Genomic DNA, 23938 nt, shown 5'->3' on the forward strand with positions numbered 1-23938 from the left:
GTAAAGTCTGCAGCGGCCGCAGGGGCTGGACGGGACGGGACGGACGGTGAGTGCGTGCGGTCCTATCCTCTGTCCTAGCTGTGCGGGGTAAGGTCCCCCCCCGGCCTGGAGCAGCGCGGGCGGTGGGTGGGTGCGGGGCGCCTGCGGAGTACAAAGCGGGCCGGGCCAGGGCCAGGGCTAGGGCTAGGGCTGACCCCGGTCGGGGGTGGGGGTATCCTGCCACGTCGCCGCCCCCCCCCCGCTGCCAGGGCGCCGCTGAGCATCCCTGCACTGTGCTGGCACCAGTGCCCAGAAGTGGCTCGAGGCCGGGCACCTCCTCCCCTTGCTTGTGGGGGTCCCTGCCTCTGCCTCTGCCATGCTGTGGGGGGTAAGGGGCAGCAGGCAGGCCTGGCTCTGCAGCAACTGGACTGGGGAGTGGGCGCTGTAGTGGCCTGCCTGTGGGAGGGATGCTGTCCACGTTTCTGGTCTAGGGAAACGTGGCAACAGCTTCCACGTCCTCACCTCCTGGTAGTTGCTGCTGAAGGCTGTGGCCCAGGAGTGGCTTGTGGTCTGTGCTGCCCTGTGGTGTGTCTGCGTTACCCTCTGCCCTCTCTGTTCCTTTGCAGCTGACCTCCTCCCTGCCCCATCTTGTGCCTCCTGTACAATGAAACTGTGTCAGACTCTGCTCCCCATAGGAGCGCTGTCCTGTATCTGCTTCTCTTCTGAAGTTGCCCCTGAAAAAACTGTTCTGCCGTAACCCTCTTCTCTCGCTGCTTTTGTGTCTTTTTTTTTTAGCTCACAGTTGTTTTGGGATACGGCAAACGTGCAGTACTTAAGCAGAACTTGCCTCAGCGTTCCCCTTATGAGTAAGTTTTTGGCCTTCACAGTCAGACTTTGTAGGAAACAGACAAAAAAAAAAGTGTGAACCAAGTTCCATAATCTGTATAAAAAAATCATTGAAATAAAAAACTTGATCATGTGTGCCTTGCTGAGCCAACTAAGTGACGTGGCCTGAAAATAAAGTTGTCTTGTAGCCTCACTGCTGGCTGTAGTGATGGTGTTAAAATATTTTCAGGGAGACTTTTTGTAGCTTATGTCAGTCGCTGAGCTTTTTGTTTATCAGGCTCCAAATGAAAGCCTAAAAATGACGATGTGGCATAGTCCACCACGTAGAAGACTAATGTGAACTATATACCCCTTTGCTGAGTCAGTAAAACTTTACTTTGTAACCACAGGTAAAAACAAACTATTTGCCATTTCACTAAAGGAGACCAGCCTCAATGGTTTCTTCTTTCCGATTGTTTAAGATCATAGGAGAGTGATCCCATGCAATGGAAATGAGTTGTCATGTAAAGTTACTTTCATAAATTGCTCTTTCCTTGGAAGTAAGGTACAACGACTCTGCATAAGAGAAGGGCTGTTTATGCATAAACATTAGATTGCACATTTGCCATTTTCTGAGGCTGCCCACCTTAACTAACATGTTACAGTAAGTAATCACGTTGAAAAAACCCCAACCTTTCTCACCACAAACTTTGCTTCCTTCGGCCCCCTAAAAAAAACAACCCCCCCCCCCAACAAATGGAAGATAAACCCTTTTATTATCACTAAGTTAATGTTCCTGGCCTTGAGCTGAGTTGATGCTGTTACTGCTGTGATGCCTAGGTACCAAGTTGCAGAATTGTGTCCTGTTCTGCGTACAGTGTGCTATGAAAGTGCTTAACAAAAAGAGGGTCCCAACCTGCAGTCTTAAGCAGGAGAAAAGAGCAGGGAGCCCAATCCAATAGTGGAGACAGAAACAAGGGTGATAGGTAGTAACTTAATTATGCTATCTAAGCATTGTCAAGTTCTTTTTCATAGGTGTCCCAGTAAAAAAGAGTTGAAGAGAACAAGGAAATTCTCCCATAGGTGATGGGCAGCATGTCAGACAGCAGGAAGGTACTCCTTCAGCTGTTTAACAAGTGGAAGAGTGACAATGTTAGGCAAAATGGAGCCAGGCATTGTCTTTAATAGAACATGAGAGATGGCGAGTTGCTCCTCGTCCTAGAAGAACATGAGTTTAATTTGGGAAACTCAAATGTTGGAAACCAAAAAATGTGGAGTCGCAGTTCCTGTACAGAATGGTCAGTCCTGCTTTGATTATGGGTTGATGCCTTCCCAAACTGCTTGCTGGAATGCGATCTCCAGCTATGAACAGCAAGTGCTCTCAAGAGAGATGCTGCTGCCCAGGGCATATTCTAGCTCGTGCTTTTCAGTTTTGATGAGTGTAGAGAGAATGGGGCATTCTGTCAGGGACATGTGTTGTTGTCATTTTTTTTCTTGGCACTTCTGTAAGGACAAATAAAGTTAAAATTATATGGTGGCAGGGGGTAGGTCTCAGTCTTGTAACAGATTTTTTTCTAAGGGTGTCTGTCTTCTGACACTTGCCTTTTGTATGGCAAGCTACTTGCTAACTAATCCAGTTTGTGCATGTTTGTAAATAAGCCTGCTTTTAGTTGGCACCTGTGAATGTTGGTGTCAGTCCTGATCTTAGGTGGGATCAGTGCCATTCTGCAGTGTTCCAGAAACGTTAACCACAGGACCAACACACACCCAGTGTTTTTATTAATATGCTTCTAGAGCTGGGCCTTGGTCCTAGACTCATAATCGCAATAGAGCCAGTTCAGTGACATAAACTTTGTTTGGATGCTTCTTACTATCTTCCTTCTTTGCATGCAAAAAAAAAAAAAAAAGGGAGAAAGGTCATAATTTTAAGAGCAGGTTATTTTTTGGGGGAAGGAAACCTTTTGGCCAACTGATCCCAAATCTGTCCTGAATCCCACCACCCTGACCTCAGAGTGGCACTTTTGTTTCCAGACTGGTGCTGTTTTGTATGTAGGTTTTAGAGAAGCTTGCATGTTTAGGTTTTGAGCAGCAGCCATGCTGCTTTTAACTGGAGTCTTGCTTCTCCATAATACTATGGGCAGACTGCTGTTACATACTCACTCTTAACTGCATTCCTAGCTGAGCATATGGTGCTATTGATGCTGCAGGTCTTGTGTTTCAGTTACCCAGTAAACTTTCTCCTCACCTAAAGTAGCTGAAACATTTCTTGATAGGGACTGGAAAAAAAAAAAGGCATGCTGATATGTGAGACCCAGGTATATACTCTGGGTGGATTCTGAACTCGTGATGATTAGAACTTTGGATTGATGTTTGGAAAGTATTAAAATAGGACAGCTAATCATTGGGAGCTATGCATGTGCCACATGCTAATATCCTGGTAAGAACTTTAATGGGAGGGCTTTCTTTCCTGCCTCTGTTCTTTTTCTCTACTTATTTTTCAGTAGAAAGTGCTAGGGTTCTTTCTGTAATGATATTTTCTGTTTAGCAGGGGTCAGATAAGTTGTGAAGTCCTCTGTGACTGTAGGAAGAGAAGAGGAACTTTTTTCTCATCAGTGCTGTATCCAAGCCTCCCTACTGCTTGGGGTCAAATACAAGGGACATAGTTCTTCACCCCTTCTGAGGCCCCTGGTGGGAAATAGTTCCTCCAGTGCCTGCTGCAGCTGCTACTGTCTTGCCAAGCAGTGTGGTAAAAGTGAAAATGACCTGATTCTTGTCTATTTCATTTATGCCCCACAGAGTACTGAACAGTAGCACTGAAAGAAAGTAGTTTGGTAGAGTTCATTACCACTGTCTGAGACAGGTGTAAGCATCAGAGACTTTGGGGTTTTCCACCTGCATGCTCACAGTGCTGTATCAGCTTGTTTAGAAGTCTGCTTGCAGAAGCATGATGACTAGAAACCAAGCTTTTTTTAAAAATGGAAGATGGGGAAACTAAAATAGGCAATTCATGAAACATACCATCTTATTAAGGAGAGGCTCCATCTTGATGCTGTTTAGTTTTCAGGCCTTGTGATAATCTACAGGAGACCAGGTGGAGTGAGTAACATCTTGTCTCTCTTGCCCAGGAATGAATTGATGTAGCAGTAACAACAAAATTCACTGGAAATTGGCTCCTTAATTCTGTGCTTGGACTGGTCCTATCTTTTTCAAAACTGGAGATGGGGTGTGTAGAGAGAGGCAGGCTGCAAATATATGGTAGAATGCACATCAAAAAACCCACTGTGTGCAATGTTGCTAAATGTGTTACTTTTCTTTTAGGTGTACCTAGAAAATCCATCTGGTGAATGAAATAATACACTTTGGTGAGAATCTTTATTTTATTCAATATAGTAACTCTTTATGCACATGGAAGCTGTCTGACTAACTTCAGAATTTCCTAGTAGTCCTGTCTTTATTCAGATATGTACATTCATATTAATTGTCTCATAGAATATCTTCTGGATAGACTTGTACTTGGTGCCACGTGTAATCCCTACACTTAAGGTTGCCTACACATGCCAAGTTTTTCTTCCAGAAAGCTGTTTTTGGGTTTTTTTTAAATAACTGTGAAACTTCCATCTTCAACTGAAACTTCCCACATCTCATCTGCTGCAAAAGAGGGTTCTTTTTTACAGAGCAGTTGAAAAAAGTATGGAGAGATGCAGGCCATCAGCATTTTGCTATTACATTTAACAAGATAAACTACACTTGGCTCCAGGGACAATAGAGGTCAGTGCACTGCTACAACAATGCTGGAGTCTGAAGATGAGTGATTGGCTTCTTGCTCAATCAGCGGTGAGGGGCTGGGCTGCTGGGACCCATCAGCTAATCGGTGACAAGGCAGGGCCTGCTGCAAAAAGACCGTGATATCAGGTCCATGAGTGGACCTAAAAACCTTTTATCTCACTATGACTTGGGTAGGTCCCTATCCACAGGGCTCCCTGACAGCTCACCATTAGCCAAACTATTGGAGCCAGCCACTCTACACGAGTCAGGGTGGGGGAGGTCAGGGGACTTCCTATTAATTAACATTCCAGGTAATTGACTTCCTCATAATTGAAGTTCTCTAGTACCTCAAGTTTGGGGAGACGTAGTTGCTAGATTGCATATGTACTTGGGAAAAATCCATTTAGGGTTTGATTAAACTACAAGAATTTAAAAGCTGGCCTTTACCTATCTGGACTGGCTTAACACACAACAAGCTTATTTGCCTCCCTATACTTTATTAGCTGGTGCATACAAGACAGGGAAAATAAAGATCCCTGCCTGTATATGTTCCAGCTGTGTTTATGCAGTGAGACTGTGTTCCATGTAAATTCTTGTTTCCTTCTGTATGATCCATTCATGCATGTATCAAATGAGGCAGGAGTCCTTGCCTTGCTGAGGGTACATCTTGCATATTAGAATAAGCAGCTTCATATTATGGGAACTGCTTACAAAAATCCATATGCCAGAAGTAAACACCAAAATCAAGATGTGCCAATATTTAGGTGTATTTTAGATCTGTAACTTTGCCCTTTTTTGTATATACCTAATGTCTCGTAGTATATTGTTGCATCTTATTTTTTGCCTAGTGATACGCAGTGAGCAAGGCACAAATACACAGACCTTTTTATTTTTGGCTTTATTCTGTTTGCAGTTACCAAGGTAAATCCTGAATTTTAATTGAGATCACATGTTTTGATTTGGTAAATACGTTGTAGTATGTGAGCTGAGAATGTAGAATTATCTAAGTATATGATTTGGATGGTGTACAGCAAACAGAACCTAAGTTTGGTCATTGAACACTGAGGATAAAAATATATTCAACAGCTGCCTCCTTTGCTGCATATTGTCCAGCCTAAACAGTCTGATGCCAGGGATCCTGAACAACAGCTTGTAGCACGCAGTGACTAATGTGGGCCCACTTTGTCCCTTATATTGAGTGTAAAAGGAGATGGGAATTCAGCAACCTCCCATTTTCTTCCACCGACATAAGTTTTTAATTAGACTCCAGATATGAGGGGTTACAGAAGAGCAGCCTTTCCCCAAGAACCAATGTTATAAAAACTTTTTTTTCCTCCGTCTTTGAAAATTGCCCATATAACTTTTCTATTCTTGGTTAATCACAAGAACTAGATATCAATGAGTTGTGCTCACGTTGACTTACAAGTTTCAGAAGAGCTAGAAAACATACGTCTCTCCTTTGTTCTTTTTATTTATTTATTTATTTATTTTTGGAGGGCTCTGCTCTTAGTTCTCTCCTTTTCTATCATTTAAGGAGAACTCTAGCTGTCCAGTTATCTGATCTGTAGGCATCTGCATAGTGATATATGCCAGGGGTTGTCAAATGGAGGTACATGGACCCCTGGGGGTACTTGGTAAGGCCCTAGTGGGGTACATGTGGGTGGCCAGGGACAGAATGCCACCACCCACCACCCCGCATTGTTGCCTCCTACAAGCAGGGCTGGGGGTTGGGGGCAAGGGCAGTGGCACTTCTCTGCAGCCTGCACAGCTGCCCCCCGTCTCCCCAGGTACGGGGGACAGAGGCATTTGCACGTGGCAGCTGTGGGTTTCAGCATGTCACCTTGCTACCTTCATTATAATATGTTGAACTGTGTATTGAGATGAATAAGTCATGATTCTAAAAAGTTGCTTTTAATCCAGACTTTTATTTACTAGTTGCTATTCCTTAATTCACAGTTTTATGCTCTTACCTTGACAAGGTGAATGTTTTATGCCTGTTCCTTTAGTGTCCTAAATCCTAATTGTTAGTAGGATTTCAGATTTTACGTAAGTGCATTTTCCTAAGCATGGGAGTCCTTAATATTCTTACCTCATCTGAAGAAGAGTTCTCTACAGCATCATTGGCATTCTTGCCATGAGAACAGCGAGAACAGAAATTGATAAGCAGATTCCCAAATCTATAGGTGCAGACAACAAGATTTGTGTAGGATGTTTCTGTCATGAGAAGTGTGGGATCATTATACCTGATGCTCTCCAAGTGCTTGGTAGGTTGAAACCTACTTAGCTTGAGAGGTAATAGTCACATGGTTGCAGGTTGTCCTAAGCTTCTGAAACATTACTTTTTATACTTGCATGATTCAGCCTATTTCATACCTCTGTTCCTCTAAACCAAGAAGCACTGCCTTTTCATCCAGTACTGAAATCCTGAATACTAAGAGAATTAAACTTGTGTCTTTAGCATGAGTTATGCTGCCTTTTATATTCAGTGATGGTTTTACCCATCCCTTGATGCATGAAGCACATTATTGTTACCTTTGCAGTCCATGCAAGAGCTGACCAGAAACTGGAATTACCATTCTACTTGACATTTCACAATTTCTAGCCATCTTTTTCTCCCCCAAAACACAATGGAAAAAAATTAAAAATTTGAACACTTCCAAAAGTTTCCAGGTCTCCTCAAACAGCTTAGTCCTGCTCTTCGGGCTGCTAAGGATTCTTGGAAATTGTGCTGCCCAGGAGCCAGAAACTTGGGAATGGTGTTCCAGACTCTCCACTAAGTGGACTTCTGAGGAAGATGGAATGGCAGGTTCTGTCAGCACAATATGTGCTCAGTTCTTGAAGAGCTATAGGTACCTACTTTACAAGGAGGAATTAGGTTTGGGATACCTACCTGCATGCAGGTCCTTGCTTGTAGCCCTGATCTGGGTACCTTGACTCTGGAGAGGTATGCAGTTTCTAACTTTATGTTTAGTATTTACCTGAACGTAAGATGAACCTCTAGTAATTAGGTTCTGTACATTGAAAATGTATACATTTGTTACAATTTTCCATGTATAGAATTTAATTATTGGAGAGTCATCTTAAATTCCATGTCCCCCACTACTGTAGTGGGGAAAGTAGTGGCAGGGGAAGAGGGGAGGTTAAGCAGCTTGATCCATATGCCCTCCTGCACATGTTTCTTCCACTTGGTAACAGCTGTTGGACTAGTGGCAGCTGTGGGTTATAGCTGGAGTCACAGCAACTGCCTGTTACCCCCCCCCCCACATACTCAGATCCAAGATGAGGGGCTTCCCCCATATTAAATAGGAGGGAACCTCCTCTTGGATTCAAGTAAATAAAGTATTTCCTGTTGGTCAGCTCTAGATGATTGCCTGCTTATCACAGGAGTATTTGGATTGGCATTTGACACCTCTCATTCTCTCTGCACTGTACAGGAAACAAAAATTCATAACTTTGGACACTAAACTCCACGGACTAAACATAGACAGTGGTTTCATGACTCATAATATAACTGGTATCTCTTCTAACCTCTCAGTACTCTGCTGATAATAAGGATCTTTTCCCCCTCTGAATGTGGTTTTTTTTGGCTCTATGGGTTTTTTCCTTTCTTTTCACATTATTATCTATTCAGCTAAATTTTTCTAGCTTTGAGCGACTTCTGTTAACTTCTTTGCTTCCAAGATGACATCTCTCCTCCACTCTCTTAGGTGCCTGTTGTCTTTTACAAATGGAGATTTGTCTGGTATTTAGCTTAGGTTGCACTTGCTTCTTTCCCAAGACTAGAAGAAGAGCACTTTGTCCCCCAAAGCTTGTCTAACATCTCCCAACTATATGGTTATTTCAGTAAAAAGGATCATCAGTAAACTTGGCTTCTCACATGTTTCCTGGACAGTCATGGCTATGACACTCAAATCCTACTAAATGTACTGTATATGGAGTCCAGGTGTCTAGTGGAGAGTCTTGTATTCCATAGATCAGGGGCAGGCAATTATTTCGGGAGGAGGGCCACTTGATGACTTTTGGTGAGCTGTCGAGGGCCACATGGGTAGCCCCACCCCTTCAGTTGCCCCACCCCCTGGTCGCCAACTTGGTACCAGAAGCCCTGCCCCCCTGACCTTTGCATCCAGAAATCCCTCCCCTTGCACAACTTACTAGGTAGCAAGAGGTTGTGACCCCTCTAATGTCCTGCCCCAGCAGTGGGATTTCAGGGACATCAGACCTCCCCCAGAACTTTCCCCCTACCTGTGCCATCTGGTCCCAAAAGAAGGAGGCTCTACCTACCTGTGCTGGTCAGTCCCGAGTGGCATATGGCTTCACTGCTGCTCCTGCTGGCTGGTGCAGACCCGGCTAGGTCCGTCCCATCTGGAGCAGCATGGAGCTAAAGTCGGCTTCCGACATGCTGCTGGGGATGGGGCGAGCCTGGCCGGGTCTGCATCAGCCAGCAGTGGAGCCGTGCGCCGCTCGGGACTGACCAGCACAGGTAGGGGGAAAGTGCAGCTGAGCCCCTGTTGCTCTGGCTGGGCTCATCCTGTCCCGAATGGCACACGGCTCCACCGCCACCTCTCTTCCCTGGTGCTGACTGGGTCGGAGCTGCGGCCCAGCTGCTGCTTCCTCTCCCCAGTGCTGGCCCAGCCTGACCCCGCATGGCCCAAGCGGCATAGCATGGTACGGCATGGCACGGAAAGCCTGCTCGGCAGCCGCTTTCTTGGGCTTACCTGGAAGGTAGGGCCCTTCCCAGCCCTGCGCAGGATGCAGACGGCAGCCCAGACACTTTCCCCTCACTGACGCCACAGGTTCTGGCCCAGCTTCCACCCTGCCCCTATCAAGCTGCAAACGTGGCTTGAGCCGGAGCAGGGCGAGGCCAGCTGGAGCAGGCTGAGGTCAGGATTGGTTGCCTTGCAGCCAGTACCCAAGGAAACAGCCTGAGGTGCTGCAGCTGGCGGCTGGTGCCGTTGGAGGCTTTTAGAGAGGCAGCCGCCATTACGTGTGTTTTGAAGGGACTCCTGTGGGCCAGAAGGAAGTGCTTGGCGGTCTGGATCCAGCCCGCGGGCCACATTTTGCCCACTCCTGCCATAGATTCATAGATTGTACAGGGCTAAAAGGGACCTTGGAAGATCATCGGGTCCAGCCCCCTGCACCAAGCAGGAAAGATAACTGGGAGTCAGGTGACCCCAGCGAAGTGACCATCCAGTCTCCTCTTGAAGATTTCCAGGGTAGGTGATTGCACCACCTCTGGAGGGAGCTTATTCCACAGTCTGGACACCCTAATTGTGAAGCAGTTTTTCCTAATGTTGAGCCTCAATTGATCTTCCAGGAGTCTGTGGCCATTACTCCTCGCTTTCTCCAAGGGTGCCCTGGCGAACAGTTGTTCACCAAACCTTTGATGTACGCCTCTGATGTAGCGGTAAGCTGCTACCAAGTCCCCTCTCAGCCTTATTTTTTTTCAGGCTGAAGAGTCCCAGATCCCTCAGCCTTTCCTCGTATGGCTTGCAGCATAAGTCTCTGATCATACAGGTGGCTCTCCTCTGGACTCTCTCAGCTTTACCACATCCTTGTTAAAGTGCAGCACGCAGAACTGCATGCAGTACTCTACTATGTACATTGGGCAATTTATGTCCTTTATTGGATCCTGTTCTTAGTTCTCCTGTTCACTGGTTGCCTTTTGAGTAAAACAGAATTTCTTAGGTATGTTCCAGGATTTCTTGGACTCTCTTCTGTACAAAGGTCCATTCTAGAGGTCAGCCTCTGAGAACAGTTTGCCTTCTTAAATAGCTGGTCTTGTTTGCTTATTCTGTACCTACTTCGTCAATGTGAGGGAGAAATATGATCACAGATTTCTAAAACCCGGTAGGTGCCACAAATCACTGATGCAGAAGAATAGCACTTCCTGTTTTTTTTGAAGTTTTAGCATACCATAACTGAAACTCAGAAGTATTTGGCACATTGTAACGGTAGGTTTAGTAGACATTAGTTGAGGAGAGCTGTTGTGAGCTAATAACAGTGAATACTAATCCGTATCAGTTATCCGTGGTTTAATGTAGTTGTCATCACTTGTCCCCTTGGCGTGATGAATTATTCAGAGTGAACTCTGATTATTTAATTTGGAGAAACTTCTGGGGGAAAGTGGGGTTTGTTTTAAAAGATGCTTTCTGGCAATTGCTTCTAGAGATTAATTGCTTTTTTGTTTGTTTTTTGTTCTATTATATCAGCTACTAACTTCACAGAATATCTTTTTGTTCCTGCAGTGTTAATGCACTTCATTTTACTTTGACTGTCTTGAATATTGCTATCATTCTTTTATCTGTTCTCTAGGGCAGAGGTTTCAAATGTACTGCCTGTGGGCTAGATCCAGCACACGATTCTAGCTGGCTTATCAGTAGTCCAGTAGACTACTGGAAGGTAGGGAGCATGGCCTGCCATAGAATTCAAGGTCCCCAGATCATAATGGATATGGCCATCGGTGGCACTGGGCAAGTGATGGCTGTGCAGATACCACTTTTGCCCCACTGCTGCTCATTTCCCCAACTTGCTCTGCTGCCTGTCTCTGAATTTGCACTGTCACCTGAATTTGTTCTGTACCGCTGGACTCAGACCTGCTGCAGCTGCTGCTGGCTCCGCAGATATGGCCTGAGAGATGCCCGCAAGGTACAGATCCGGTGTGGCGTGAGTTTGACACCTGCTCTAGAGCAAGTAGTCCCTAGTCTGACTATCTGCTAACATGGTCCATGTTCTGCTGATGTGGTCCATGTTCATAGTCCATCTACTACAATGGCCCATGACCATTTGTTTGATTACCCCATTGGCCTGCTTCTTCCCACCATATTTAATTCTTATTGTCTGCTATTTTGTGTCCTGTCCGTTTTTGATGGGTTTTTTTGAGCTGTCCAAGACAGGCTTGGAGTTCTTCATTATATGTTTATACCAGTGGTTGTCAACTGGGGGTACATGTACCCCTAGGGGTACTTAAAAAGGCTGTAGGGGGTACGCAGAACGAATGAGAAAAGATTACTAGAGGTGCACCAATACATCGGTCCCATATCAGATCGGCACTGATGTAAGGAAAAGTAGCAGAATCAGCAATTGGCTGCTTTTGGCTGATGGGAACAATAATGTGGCCAATAAATGCCCTGTGCAGTGCAGTATGCAGGTGGTCAGGAGCACAGCCCAGCAGTATGGAGAGTACCTGGGTCTGGCTGGTAAGTCTGTTGTGAGAAGTCTGCTCTGCTGCCTGTCTCTGGAGGGGGGCAGATTGAGGCCCCAGCTGTGAGGGAGGGAGTGGGGCAGGGGCAGGTGCTGCCCAGGCGGGTTGGAGCAGGACATGGGATGGAGCTACAGCTTGTGGTGTGAGGAGGGGGCTCTTGCTGCTGCATGCACCCCAAAAGGGTATGGTGGGCACATGCCCCCAGATCTGTGTGCGGGGTGAGGGTGGGCTGCTGCTGCAGGCTGGCGGCAGTGCCAGGCTCTTCCCAGTGAGGGGGCTGGGCCGGGCTGCACTTGGGGTAGGCAGCGGCAGTGCTAGGAAGGCGGGTCAGGGGGCTACAGCAAATTTTAGGGTGGCTGCAGGGACCCTCCCCATAGCCCTCCCGGTGCCACTGCTGCTCAGCCCAGCCCAACCGCCCTGCCAGGAAGAGCTCGGTGCCTCCCCAGCCCACAGTGGCAATCTGCTCTCACTCCACAAAGATCGGGGGGTGCGTGCCCCCCATGCTGTCCCAGGGTGCACATAGCACTAGGAGCCGCCTTCCCCCACATCCCCTGGATGAGCCATTCAAGGCTTCATCCTATGCTCTGCGCCACTACCTCTCTGCCACTACCCCCCTCACGGCAGGGGCCTCGATCTGCCCCCCACCTTCGCCCCTTCCCTTGCCCCTTCCCCCACAACAGACTTACCAGCCCAAACTATTGTGCCATAACTATGATATAAATATATTTAATGCTTATGTATTTAATGTTAATTAGTATAGCCTCCCTTATATCACATTATTGGTAACATTTAAAAACAAGTACAAAATATAAAGGGGTACATGAGCTGAAACGTTGAGACAGAAGGGGTATGTATGCTTGTTAAAAAAAGGTTGAAAACCCCTGGTTTATACCATCTTCAGCACAACGGGATCTTGATACTTTGCTAGTAAGGTTATGTGCTACTGTACAATCCCTCCTTTACCCCACCATGCTTATCTGCAGAGCTTCTTACTATCCACCTCCTTTTTCTGTACCCTGTAGTTCCTACTTTGTTGTTTCTAATCTCTGGACATATTTAGCCTTTTGTTTTATGACCTCACAGTTTCTTTGGTGAGGTGTTTTTTTAATGAGGAATTTTTATGACAAGCTTTTTGACACTCCAAACAAACTATTTCAACTGATTCTCTTCCTTTAGACACTATTTTCTGGATGCAGTCAAAGGATTTGAAAAGATTAGAAGGGAAGGGGGAAGGGCTTTTGTTTTAAACAAGGTAAATTAATTTGCGTCTGTCACATTTGTTTGGGTGTTTTATCTTTTCAGTTGTCACTCAGTTTATCTGGTGGCTTGAAATAAGGTTAATTAATCTATCGTTCTCAGGATTCTTTCTGTTGCCTGTTTTAAAAATATAGCTACCATCCAGTTCTCTTGTCACGGTTATCTTTAAAGTTGACATACTTTGTTAATGGTTTGTTTACTCCATTCTTCTGTTGGCTCAACACTTGAATGTGTAACACCCAGGCCTGTCAATTTGTTGTAGCACCTTTGCTTTGGACACTTTTGTCACTTGCATTTTACTGTCTTGGATCTGAGCTTCTTGGATATCTCTCCTCACATTGTCTGAAGACTAATGTCAAGAAATCGTTTGAGGGGTTTTTTTGAGCGCTCTTCTCAGTTGTCCCTGGTGAGTGTGCAGACCCACCTACCTATCCTCCCATTAACTTTGGATAGCCACTTACTTACTCTGTGTTTGAAATGTGTGGGGCTAAGTCTCATAATCCATCTGTCATAGTTTCTATACTTTTGTACTTCTTTCTTTTAGCTTTTAGAATTGGTGTTGTGACGCTCCATTCTGTGAAAGGTACCCATTTGGTTTGAACAACTGCTTGTATATTGCCATCTTACCAGCTCTACTGGTGACTTTGGCATACTTTGGCATAACCTGTTTCTTTTTTGCTTGAGGGTCTACAGGTATGTTCAAGAATTATGTTATAGCCTCTCTGCCAAGTCTAAGATGCTTTTACTTTTAGTTTCCAGTTTAGAGTCTCTTAGGGTCTCTTGACTAGATACTTTCTTTCCTGTGCTAGTTTTGGGTATAATACCCAAGGATGTCTAAATCTGATTACATTGGGGGGCTTAGTTGTGGTTACTGGACAAACCATATTCTTATTTAGGATTTAATTGCTAGAATGCTCTTGCATGCTTTAGATCAGAGGTGTCAAACATATGGCCCACAGGCTGGATCTGGCCTGCAACACAGTTACTAGGGCTGTGTGACATGAGCCCATTTGGATTTGGATTGAGCCCGAATCAGGGACAGTGATTTGATCCATTGATTTGGATAACTGTCCCTGATTCAATTCATCCGAATCTGACAATTTGCTGATTTGGCGAATCAGCAATTCGGACACAGGCACAGCTTTAAAAGTTTTTTCTACGTACCTTGAGGTAGCAGTGTGGTTCGTGATCGTTGCTGGGGCAGATGCAGTGTCCCACAGCAGTGCGGGGGCTCTCCTGGGTTCGCTGCCAAGAATGCTGAAGTGGATTGGAAGTACTTCAGGTCTGCACATGGCCCCCCTTCCTCCCCCCAGCTTGGCAATCAGCCACAGGGGGACCCTGGGTGCCCCCCAGACCCAGGGGGCACCAGTCGCTGAGCCAGGGATAGTTAAAATGGTCCATTTTATTGTTTCTCTTGCTGCCTTGCACCATGTATTCTTTATTAGGAGATGAGCTTGGTGCAGGAGGCTGGACCTGATGATCTCGCAAGGTCCCTTTCAGCCTTACAATCTATGAATCTATAACGGTATAACTAATAAATCTTTTGGCTTGAGTGTGGTATACATTCAGTTTCTGTTGTATGATCCAATTCACTTAGAAGTTGTTTCTCTAAGTTTCAGCATATTTCTAAGTCTTGAAGTCTAATGTATTGTACTGTTTCATCCGCTCATAGACCTCTCTACAGACTAATCTGTTCTTTAATAATTTTATAATGAGTATTGCAGTGTTCCGTTGCCGCCTTCACAAACCCCTTTTCTCCAACAGCTCTTAAGGCAGTTAGTCACTCCCATCCAGTATTAGGGTGCACAGCTGAGGTACAGCCACTTGCACAGCACCTGCTGAACCTGTTCTACCCGTAAGGATTCCTTTTTTGCAGGATCCTTCATAAATATTGGAGTAGGAATCTGAACACACAAGCAGCCTGCAGTAAAAATAATAGTGGCTATGCTGTTTCCTTATCTCATACAGAAAGGAATTTTCTGTTTGGGGGGGAGATTTTATATGGATGAATTTAAATGGTAAAGACTGCATTTTCATAGTTTGGCAGAATGATGCACAGTAATGTGTTTTTGGGGTGTTTTTGGTTTTTTTTTTTTAGGCAACAATGAATCAAACAGACAACAATCAACAGGAAGTTCCCTCATACCTACATAATGAACCACCAGAAGGTAGATGCTAAACCTCTGTAATCTTACTTGATAGTGAAAAAATTCTGTGAAGTGTAGTTCTTGTTGATAACAAAAGCCTGATGCATACAGCCAGATCTAAGTACTCAAGCTGCTGCTGTTAGCCTTGAAGAGGCTATATACTTCAGAGTGGATTTTGTGCCATTTGTGAATCAAGAGAACTCTTTACCCAGTTGCAATTTATTGCCACTTTGCAGACTCATTTAAGATATGAGGGGGCACAAATATAAACAAGCATAATTTGAAGACCCGGTTTGCACAATGTAACTGAGAGCGCAGTTTGGCCTGTTGACAATTTTTTGAGTTCATGTGTGGGATGGAAAGGTCCCAACTTGACATCAGGTTTCCAAGTTGAGTTTATAAGGTTGGTAATTTAAATAAAAAATGCCTTCTATTTTAAAAATGTACTTGATTAGGAAGCACTGAACAAAACAGTTGCATGCTTTGGGTGTGATGATACTTAAAAGCTGGGTTGTTTTTTTTTTTTTTTTTGTTTAAGTGCAGAATATTAGGTGGTCACAATATGTATCTGAATAGTTTGTTCGAGCAACTAAATAGTGACTTCTAACTATGGAAGGTGTTCAATTTAAGTCATTATTATCCTGTCATTAACAATAGTAAGAGATTAGAAATATGTACAAGATGTAGATGGAGGAAGCAAACTAATTCAATAGCGCAGTACTTCTCAGCCTCCCCTGATCAATGATTTGTGTTATAACATGCTTTGATAAACTCTTCCATCTAGCTCAGGGTTGGGCAAAATGCGGCCTGGGGGCCATTCTATCCAGCCTGCGGAGCCCCTAAAAAATTTAGAAAATTAATATTTATCTGCCCCTGGCTGCCTGTCATGTGGCCCTCGATAGCTTGCCAAAACTCAGTATGCAGCCCTCTGCCCAAAATAAATGCTCACCCCTGATCTAGCTATAAGGAAACAGAAGGTAGTTTTGACCCCTTGAAATTAGAGGTGCACTGATGCATTGGTCCCATATTGGATTGGCACTGATATAAAGAAAATTGACTGTACTGGAAATCAGGCCCATGCAGCCAATTTAATTTGGTCGATAAATGCCCATGTGTGCATGCAGCCACACCACAGCAGCTAGCAGTGCAGCCTGGCAACTTGGAGAGCTGCATGCAGCTGGTAAGTCTGTGGTGAAAAGCGGGGGGGGGTGCAGATCAACGCCCCCCACAGCGAGGGACTTACCAGCTGTATGCAGCTGTATCAGTAATTGGATCAGTATTGAACTTAAAAATCAGCTATCGGTATCGGCCTCCAAAATCTCTATCGATGCACCCCTACTTGAAATGTGTTCATAACCCCCATTTAGGATCTGTTTTGCCCATTAATTATATTTAAATATATTTTGCTTGATCTGTGTGAGGTTTTAACTCTGATTGGATTAACTTTAATTTTCAGTCTTATGCAGCTATTTTATTGTCTTCTATACTTCCCAGCTTCCTTATTATTTATCTTGAGCAGATTAAGCAGACTTCTACTTTAGCAGTGTTGATTATCACTATATATTAGATTTTTAAATATTAAAAATTACTCAAGGTAACTTGCCTGCGAACAGGTTAATGCCGCAGTATAAGACACAGCACACACAGAACAGTCTTATACTGTGGCATTAACCTGTTTGGACACATCATCTGAATAGACAGATGCAGATGAGACGCAAACTACCAAAACCAGATAGGAGGGGGGAAAAAACATATGAAGACATAGCAAGAGGGAAAGAAAAGGCTTAAAAAGCATAAGAGAAGGACTGATTATGTATTGGTCAATAGAAAGGTGGCAGGAAGGGGGCTACAGAGAATAGAGCCAGCTTTGTTTTTTCAAGTGTGGGTATACAGGAATGATGTTAAAATGCATTTTAAGCAAAAGAATAAAAACTCCTTTATCATCTTGTATCAGATTTGACATAAGTGGTTTGAAGCAGGGAAATGTATTTAAAAAAAAAAAAAACCTCAGGATTTCTTTTGTCCTTTTTAATATGTTGTTAGGTTTCAGGGACTGACAAGGGCTGACAGTTGTGGGAAGTGGAAGATATTGGGGATTTAGCTGTTGAAGGGTTGGTAGGGAGTCTTCTGAAGTTGATCTCAGTGTGATTGAAACTGGGAATCTCACCATCAAACTCCATGGTGATAAAATGGCACCAAGGCAGTCTTAATTGGAGCAGGTTATCTTACCTTTCAGTAAGAACTAATGCTTGAAACAGTACTGTTTTGTAGGCCAAATGATTACTAAGCATGTGCCATGTTGTCACCTCATTTAAAAGACTTAAGAGAGCAAAGCTTTATTAGCAAAATGTTCTTAATTGCAAGATCATGATTGACTTGGAGGTTTATATTTCTTCTTCAGGTTCATTGAAAGATCATCCACAGCAGCAACCTGGCATGCTTTCTCGTGTGACTGGTGGCATCTTCAGTGTAACAAAGGGAGCTGTCGGTGCCACAATTGGTGGTGTAGCCTGGATTGGAGGAAAAAGCTTGGAAATTACCAAAACAGCAGTTACGGCAGTGCCTTCCATGGGAGTGGGGCTGGTTAAAGGAAGCGTGTCTGCTGTGGCTGGAGGTGTTACCGCTGTAGGATCTGCTGTTGCAAGTAAAGTGCCTTTAACAGGGAAGAAAAAAGATAAGTCTGACTAAACAAAAGACTGAGATGTGTTTGATCTCCGTAATGCTGCATCAGTGGCAATGAAACCTGCAAAGATTTGGACTACAGCAAAGCCATGTCTTACACACTTACCTTCTAAAGAGCTGTGTGAAAAACTTGCTTTTTTTTCTGAAAGACACAGAAGTTTGACTGCACAATGTGCAAAGGTTCATTAAAACCTAGATTCAAACTTTATATCTGGTGAGATGTTACATTTGATAAATATAGAAGCAAGTCTGTGTGTCTGAAGGGATTATAATATACATGTTTGAATATTCACTTACTGTAAATTGTTTTTGCAGTTTTGGAGTACAATGTGAAAGTAATAATGTAGTTGACAACCTTTGCAGAACCACAACTATAATGATGTCAGCTACCATTCTTGGGCGTTTCTACTCCTCTCAGTAAGGAATCCCTGAACTGTATACAGGCACATCAGTTGCGCCTAATAGTTTAACTTACCTTTTAGTTTTTTGAAACTGTCTTTTTATGAGGCCCGTACACTAACAGTGAATCCATTCTGTCACTGAGGGCTGGCAAGAAACTGACATGTGGAGGCAGAAGAAAGTAAGATTATAATGACTACCGAGAAAGTGGATCCTCACGATTCTGTATGCAGTATGTTGATTAAGACTATTCATGCCTTATGGTGGAAAATCTATTTTTACGTAGTAAAGCTGTGTAACGAACTTTATAATGTCCGTCATCTCAGTGAAGTTTGTAGAAGAAGGTTTACACTCTTATAAGTGCCGGTATCTGAAACTCAGCCATCTTTAATAAAGACGATAAATCTCTTGTTAAATCTCAGGTGTACTTAAAGGTATCGCTGAATTACCTGCAAATGAAGACTTGGGGCTTCCAATGGATGGCTTATCATAGCTATAAAAACAATGAAAAAGGTGGTAGGTTAATTGAAATAAAGCTGCAATTTGTGACTGATTCGTGTGCCAAAGATAATAGCTTAGAATAAATTGTTTTTGCTTTAGAGTTGGAGATCCCTGAAGAACGATTCTAAATAAAGCAAAGCATCTGTCTGACTGCATGACGTGCCAGTTTAGCTGCATGCCTCAACCAGGGTTAAGCATTTAACAGAAATATGAAGAATTTTTCACTACATACTGTATCTCACAAGTCGATTTCACATAAAATGCCCCATTGTGTTCATTCAGGGAGAAAAAAGAAATGAGAGCTGTCATCTTAACAAATCGCATGGGGACAGATCCCAAGCTTTGACGCACCACAAAAGATGAGCATTCCCGTCAGTCCCCTGCAGTGTACACGGGCAGAAAGCACATGCTTGATACAGGCTCTAAATTGGAAGTCACTCAAGCTTTCATAAATCCTGACCTGCAGATAAATAACTTTTTGGAATCCTGTGAAAGATGGCTGAAGTTTCATGTGGATATTCTATATGCAGTGTTTCCTACGAATTTGTGTCCTTCCTGAGGAGAATTTCTAAGCATGTAAGCTCACTTTTTAAGCGGTTATGGAAAATGATAATGTGTTTTTTCTAGAAATTAAAAGGATCAAAAGGTATCACTTGTCTACAGTTTTTTATTCCAGTTTACCGAAGTTGGTAAAGTGAACAGTTAAAGGTTTCTATAATTAAGATTTATATATAAGTTACCTAGTCTTTCTGAAGCATTGGTGCTTCGGTTGTGATCTGGAGCAGCGTTCCACATCAGATATATTTATCTGCCAAGGTTTGCTAAATAAGGTGTAGAGGTGGAAGTGGAATCTGCAAGTACTAGGGTTTGGTTGTTTTTGTTTTGCTTTTAATTTTTGGGTGGGAGTTGTTTGTGTTTGGTTGGCTTCTTTTTAGTCCAGCCTACAAAACGAGTTACTACCTTGTTTGATTTAAGTATCTGTCACAGCTAAGCTTCAAGATTCTTTTTTTTGGATTGACAGCTATGTAATAAACAGGGTGATCACTTCTGCTAATTCAGAGCCAAAGGGAAAGTCTACAACGCAGACTGCAGCGTAGGGTAGACAAACCAAAGCTAGTTTTAAATGAACAAGCTGTGATACCAGAAACAGTGTAGTTCATAGCATTTTTTTGTGCCTGATGCCAGCTATTTGCCCTGCATCTCTATGCAATAAAGGCATGACCTCAGGGTGATATGACAATCAGCTGTATGCAGACTTAGTAATATTCTGAAACCTTCAACAAAACCCTTCCTAACAACCAGAGTGGAGACTGTGGGGATTGCCAAATGCTGAACTTTCAGACAAAGTCCTCACCCCTGTTTTTTTTGAAACACTAGGAAGCTTGCAACAAAACTTTTAAGTGTGGTGATAGATTTTTTGTGCTATAGAACTCAACCCAACATTTCAATGCATTTTGTTCCTAGCGTGCTTGTCGTTAATTCTGCGATCTTGTAACGAAAATGCTTAAACTGGTGTAGGGTTTTAATTTAGAGCTTGGTCCTATACTCTGCACATTTTTAATTTCCAATTAACGTATGAAACTGTCACTCCTCTTTCAAAACTTGTTCTAATTCTGTCTTGCTACTTTAAACTTGTGAAACATTAAATTTTTTTAGTTTGACGTCTTGGACAGCTTCCTTTTGTTGATGGGGAAAACAAAAGTAATGGGGAAATAAGCAGAATAACTTGGGGGATCATGTCTTGCATTCAGTTATTGTGCCTTACGGTTCTGTCACTGTCTATATTAAAATAATACTTAAAAGCCTTCAAGTAAGATTGCAGTCCCATTGTATTCTCAGTACACACACCGTTAGAAAACCTCCCTCTCCTAAAGAGCTTATCTAGATAAGACAAATTATGAAAGAAAAGATGCTCCTATTTTTTTCCGGTGTGTGGTGTTTTTGTTTTTTTTTAAATAGATGTGGGAACTGAGGCATAAAAAGTAGACTGCATCTGACTGCAGAAATTCATCAGCACAGGAAAATGAATTTGGATTTCTTGCATCTGAATCCAGGGTCTTAATACAAGAGGATTGTGCTCGTCCTCAAAAAACTTTGGAGTCAGAAAATAATGTTTTTGTTCAAGAAGTTTCCAAGTATGGGCTGTTCAAATGAAGAGACCATTCTCAGTTCCAAGAGGGAAATGTTTTTACTTTGCTTTAGCAGACTTAGCATCCTTTTTAAGGTAGCAATCCATAGAGGTTGTTCTACAGCTCTTTTTGAAAAGATCTTAAAATGACTTTTCCATTACTAAAATGCATTTTGAGTGGAAATGACTAATGCTAAGGAAGGGTTAATGAGAGGATAAAGGTGTTTACAATATAATTATGTGGTTACTTGGTTCAGAGTTGTGCACATGATAGTCTCAATCAAAGTGTTGTTATAAATGAATGTTAGGGGTGTTGGAGGAGCACATTTTAGAAATACAGATGAGATGATTATATACTAGATGAATTTTTAAATGTTGATACAGGAAGAAAGGGCCACATTTTGAAGTACTACAGAGGATGGAATGAAAGGATTTGCACACATGATCTCCAGGGAAAAATGAGATGGAAGCATTTGAGATGACCTGTTGGCTATGTATCTGTGTGTGTTAAGAGAAATGGTGGTATTTTCAATGGTAACAGAAAAGAAGAGGAAAAAATTGACACAGGAAGTGACAGGCATTTTAAACTGTAGTAGAAGGTGGGTTTTATAGGGGGCTGAAGATATCCAAACATTATTATTGCTGGTAGACCTGCGCAGTAGTAACACTATATGTAATATGCATAGGAAACTACTGAATTTCTGCCTGGAAGAGATGACAATACAAACTCACTTGAAGGAATGTTTTCTTTGAGGCCTAATTTCATCTTAATGACTTTGGCTTTGTTTTGATATTTGAGTAAGAACACTCCAGTGAGACTGTAGGACTAAAGTTGAGGTCATTTTATACACTACAGGTGATTTTTAACAAAGGTGTTTAAAATAACTATGTAGCAAAACATAATAGCTGTCTGTGGTAGGCACTTTTCCATAACACAGATAAAAGACATTTTTCTGAAGGATCTTATTATAATGTGAAAAGTAGAGACAAAGGCAAAGACCTGGAGGATGGAAACAAATTTATGCCTTTTTTTTAAAATAGTTATGTATACAAGAAGGTAAAAACATAATAGTAAGAATCAGCTGAGTTTTTTTTGTTGAGGGATAAATATTCTAAGCTTTTACTTCAAGTATTTAGACTTATTTAGATATTTGGATAAAATGCTGTATCATTCCCAGTTATAGCTGTTCCACGGCTGAGTCTGATTTTGTGGGGGGAGAGATTCTTCAGCTCAGCCTCTCCTTGAGGCACTTGCAACGGTTGGTATGTAACTGGGTTTTAGGCAGGGAACTACATACTAACCTGTCTGGGTAGTAGTGAAATGATGTCCCCCTTCTAAAAATAACAAATCTATACACTTCTCCTTGGAAAGGAGACAAAAGTGGGATTTGAAAGCATTAGAAAAACTGAAGTAATTCATGGAGTATGACTGAAATGTATACCTTCTTGGAAGTGATAATATCCTGTACAGATGGCATCTATGGAGCCTGCATTCATCCTAGTTAGACCAAAGTATCCTACTCAGCCCTAGAATCCCAACTGCTACCAGCCTCTGCTAACCTGCAAGCAAAAGGTCCATCTCTAGATGGGATCAAAAGAGGTCACTGAACACTTTCATTTGTTTCTCAGCAACCTATGGAAGGGCTAGAAGAATAAAAACCTGTCAGGTCCATGTTACAACTTGCTTCCCACTATTTCTAGTTTTGGAGAATTGAGCACAAACAAAATATAGCTCTGTGTGAAACATCTAAATAAGCTCCCAAAGAGAGTGCTTTTAAAGCAAATCTCCATTTGATCACCCTGGGTGACTTCACAGTCTGATAGCAGTCTTTTTCTTTCCCTGACTTGATCTCCTCAGGTCTGTCTTTAGGATCATGACAGCAATATTATTGGCTTTAGGAAAGAAGGAATGTCAGGTATCTTTCTGGACAGCCTTTTTTTTTTCTGATGAAGGTCCTGTAACAGTGAAAGCTAAAGTGCATATAGAGCATGCTGTAGAAACGAATACTTCAAAAGAGGGTGGGTTTTTTTTAGACTCCTATCTAATAGATAGTAAAAGTTGTCACACTTTTGCAGCAGTAGCAAATGTGTGATCCAGTCTATCACTGACATTAAGTAAAAAAAGTAGTATTATTGGCTCACTATATGGAGTCTTTATGAAAATATTTTACTATAATCTTTATGTTTGAATTGTGCTGGACAGTCGAGAAAGTGTTATGTTATACTTTGGATCTAGCACTGGGATTCCACATAAAGATCCTTTTTAAATAAAACTTTAAGCCAACATGATAGTGGCTGGTCCTCGCTAAGAGGCAGGTATCAGGCTGACTTTCAAAAGTCAAATACTGTAAAAACGTTGATGCAGAAGCATTTGTGTGTCACTCTGAACTTGCAACAGACTGTTTTCATGCTGAACAGCTGACTGGATGCTATGTGTACTCATTTATGCAAATCATGGAAAAAGGCAACAAGAAGAAAATTCTCAGATATATTATAAATACCGTAAACCCAAATTTCTTCAAACTACTCAGAGAAAAAAACCCTTGAACGTAAAATTTCTGACAGCACTGTCAAATAATTTTTGAACAGTAAAGGACTGCAGTTGTACTGAATTACATGAAGTCATTTCAAGCTAACTGAACAAACCTTGTCTTGACTCAAGTTAGCAGGCTGCTGCTCTTCCATTAGTACATGAATAGGAAATCACTACAGCTTAATTTAACCTCCAGCAAGAGAGTCCCTTCCTCCTCTGCCTCTAGGTCCCCTTTTACTCTATGACTAACAACCTGTCTGTTCCTGATACATTACCCATTGTATTACAAATGATAGCTGTCTCTGTTCATATCTGAAATGTCCCCTTGTGTCTCAGGAAAAAGCACTTTTGCATTCTGTAGCAGAGGAATTCCCCCTTCTCCCACGAGTCCTGGGAGATGTGACTAAATCAGAACACCATATGAATTTCTGGCAATTTTAGTCAGACTGTAAAAAAGCACTTAAACATGTTGGTGCTGTGTAGGGGGGGTATACTGTTGGTGGTGCCTGCGGCCAGTTGCC

The 23938-nt window shown here is 42.8% G+C and overlaps 1 protein-coding gene across 2 annotated transcripts; it reads left to right on the forward strand.

Annotated features, from left to right (window-relative positions):
- The first annotated feature begins 22 nt into the window (after positions 1 to 22).
- Positions 23 to 20417, forward strand: TMEM263 (transmembrane protein 263). 2 transcript variants are annotated; one of them, XM_019544791.1, is made up of 4 exons: positions 23 to 46; positions 4123 to 4166; positions 15126 to 15195; positions 17576 to 20417. In XM_019544791.1, exons 3-4 carry the CDS (start codon positions 15132 to 15134, stop codon positions 17860 to 17862), a joined length of 351 nt encoding a protein of 116 aa, XP_019400336.1. In that variant the 5' UTR covers positions 23 to 46; positions 4123 to 4166; positions 15126 to 15131; the 3' UTR covers positions 17863 to 20417. The 2 variants fall into 2 exon arrangements, with proteins under 2 accessions (XP_019400336.1, XP_019400337.1); XM_019544792.1 differs by lacking the exon at positions 23 to 46 and adding an exon at positions 13572 to 13720.
- The last annotated feature ends 3521 nt before the right edge of the window (positions 20418 to 23938 follow it).

Source organism: Crocodylus porosus, unplaced genomic scaffold, assembly GCF_001723895.1.
Source record: "Crocodylus porosus isolate Cpor-Errol unplaced genomic scaffold, CroPor_comp1, whole genome shotgun sequence".
NCBI classification, from domain to species: Eukaryota; Metazoa; Chordata; order Crocodylia; family Crocodylidae; genus Crocodylus; species Crocodylus porosus.

Coding starts and splice junctions, on each gene's coding strand:
- TMEM263 (XM_019544791.1), top strand. CDS start 15,132: ATGAATCAAACAGACAACAATCAACAGGAAGTTCCCTCATACCTACAT. Junction 15,196..17,575: donor ACATAATGAACCACCAGAAG/GTAGATGCTAAA, acceptor TTTCTTCTTCAG/GTTCATTGAAAGATCATCCA.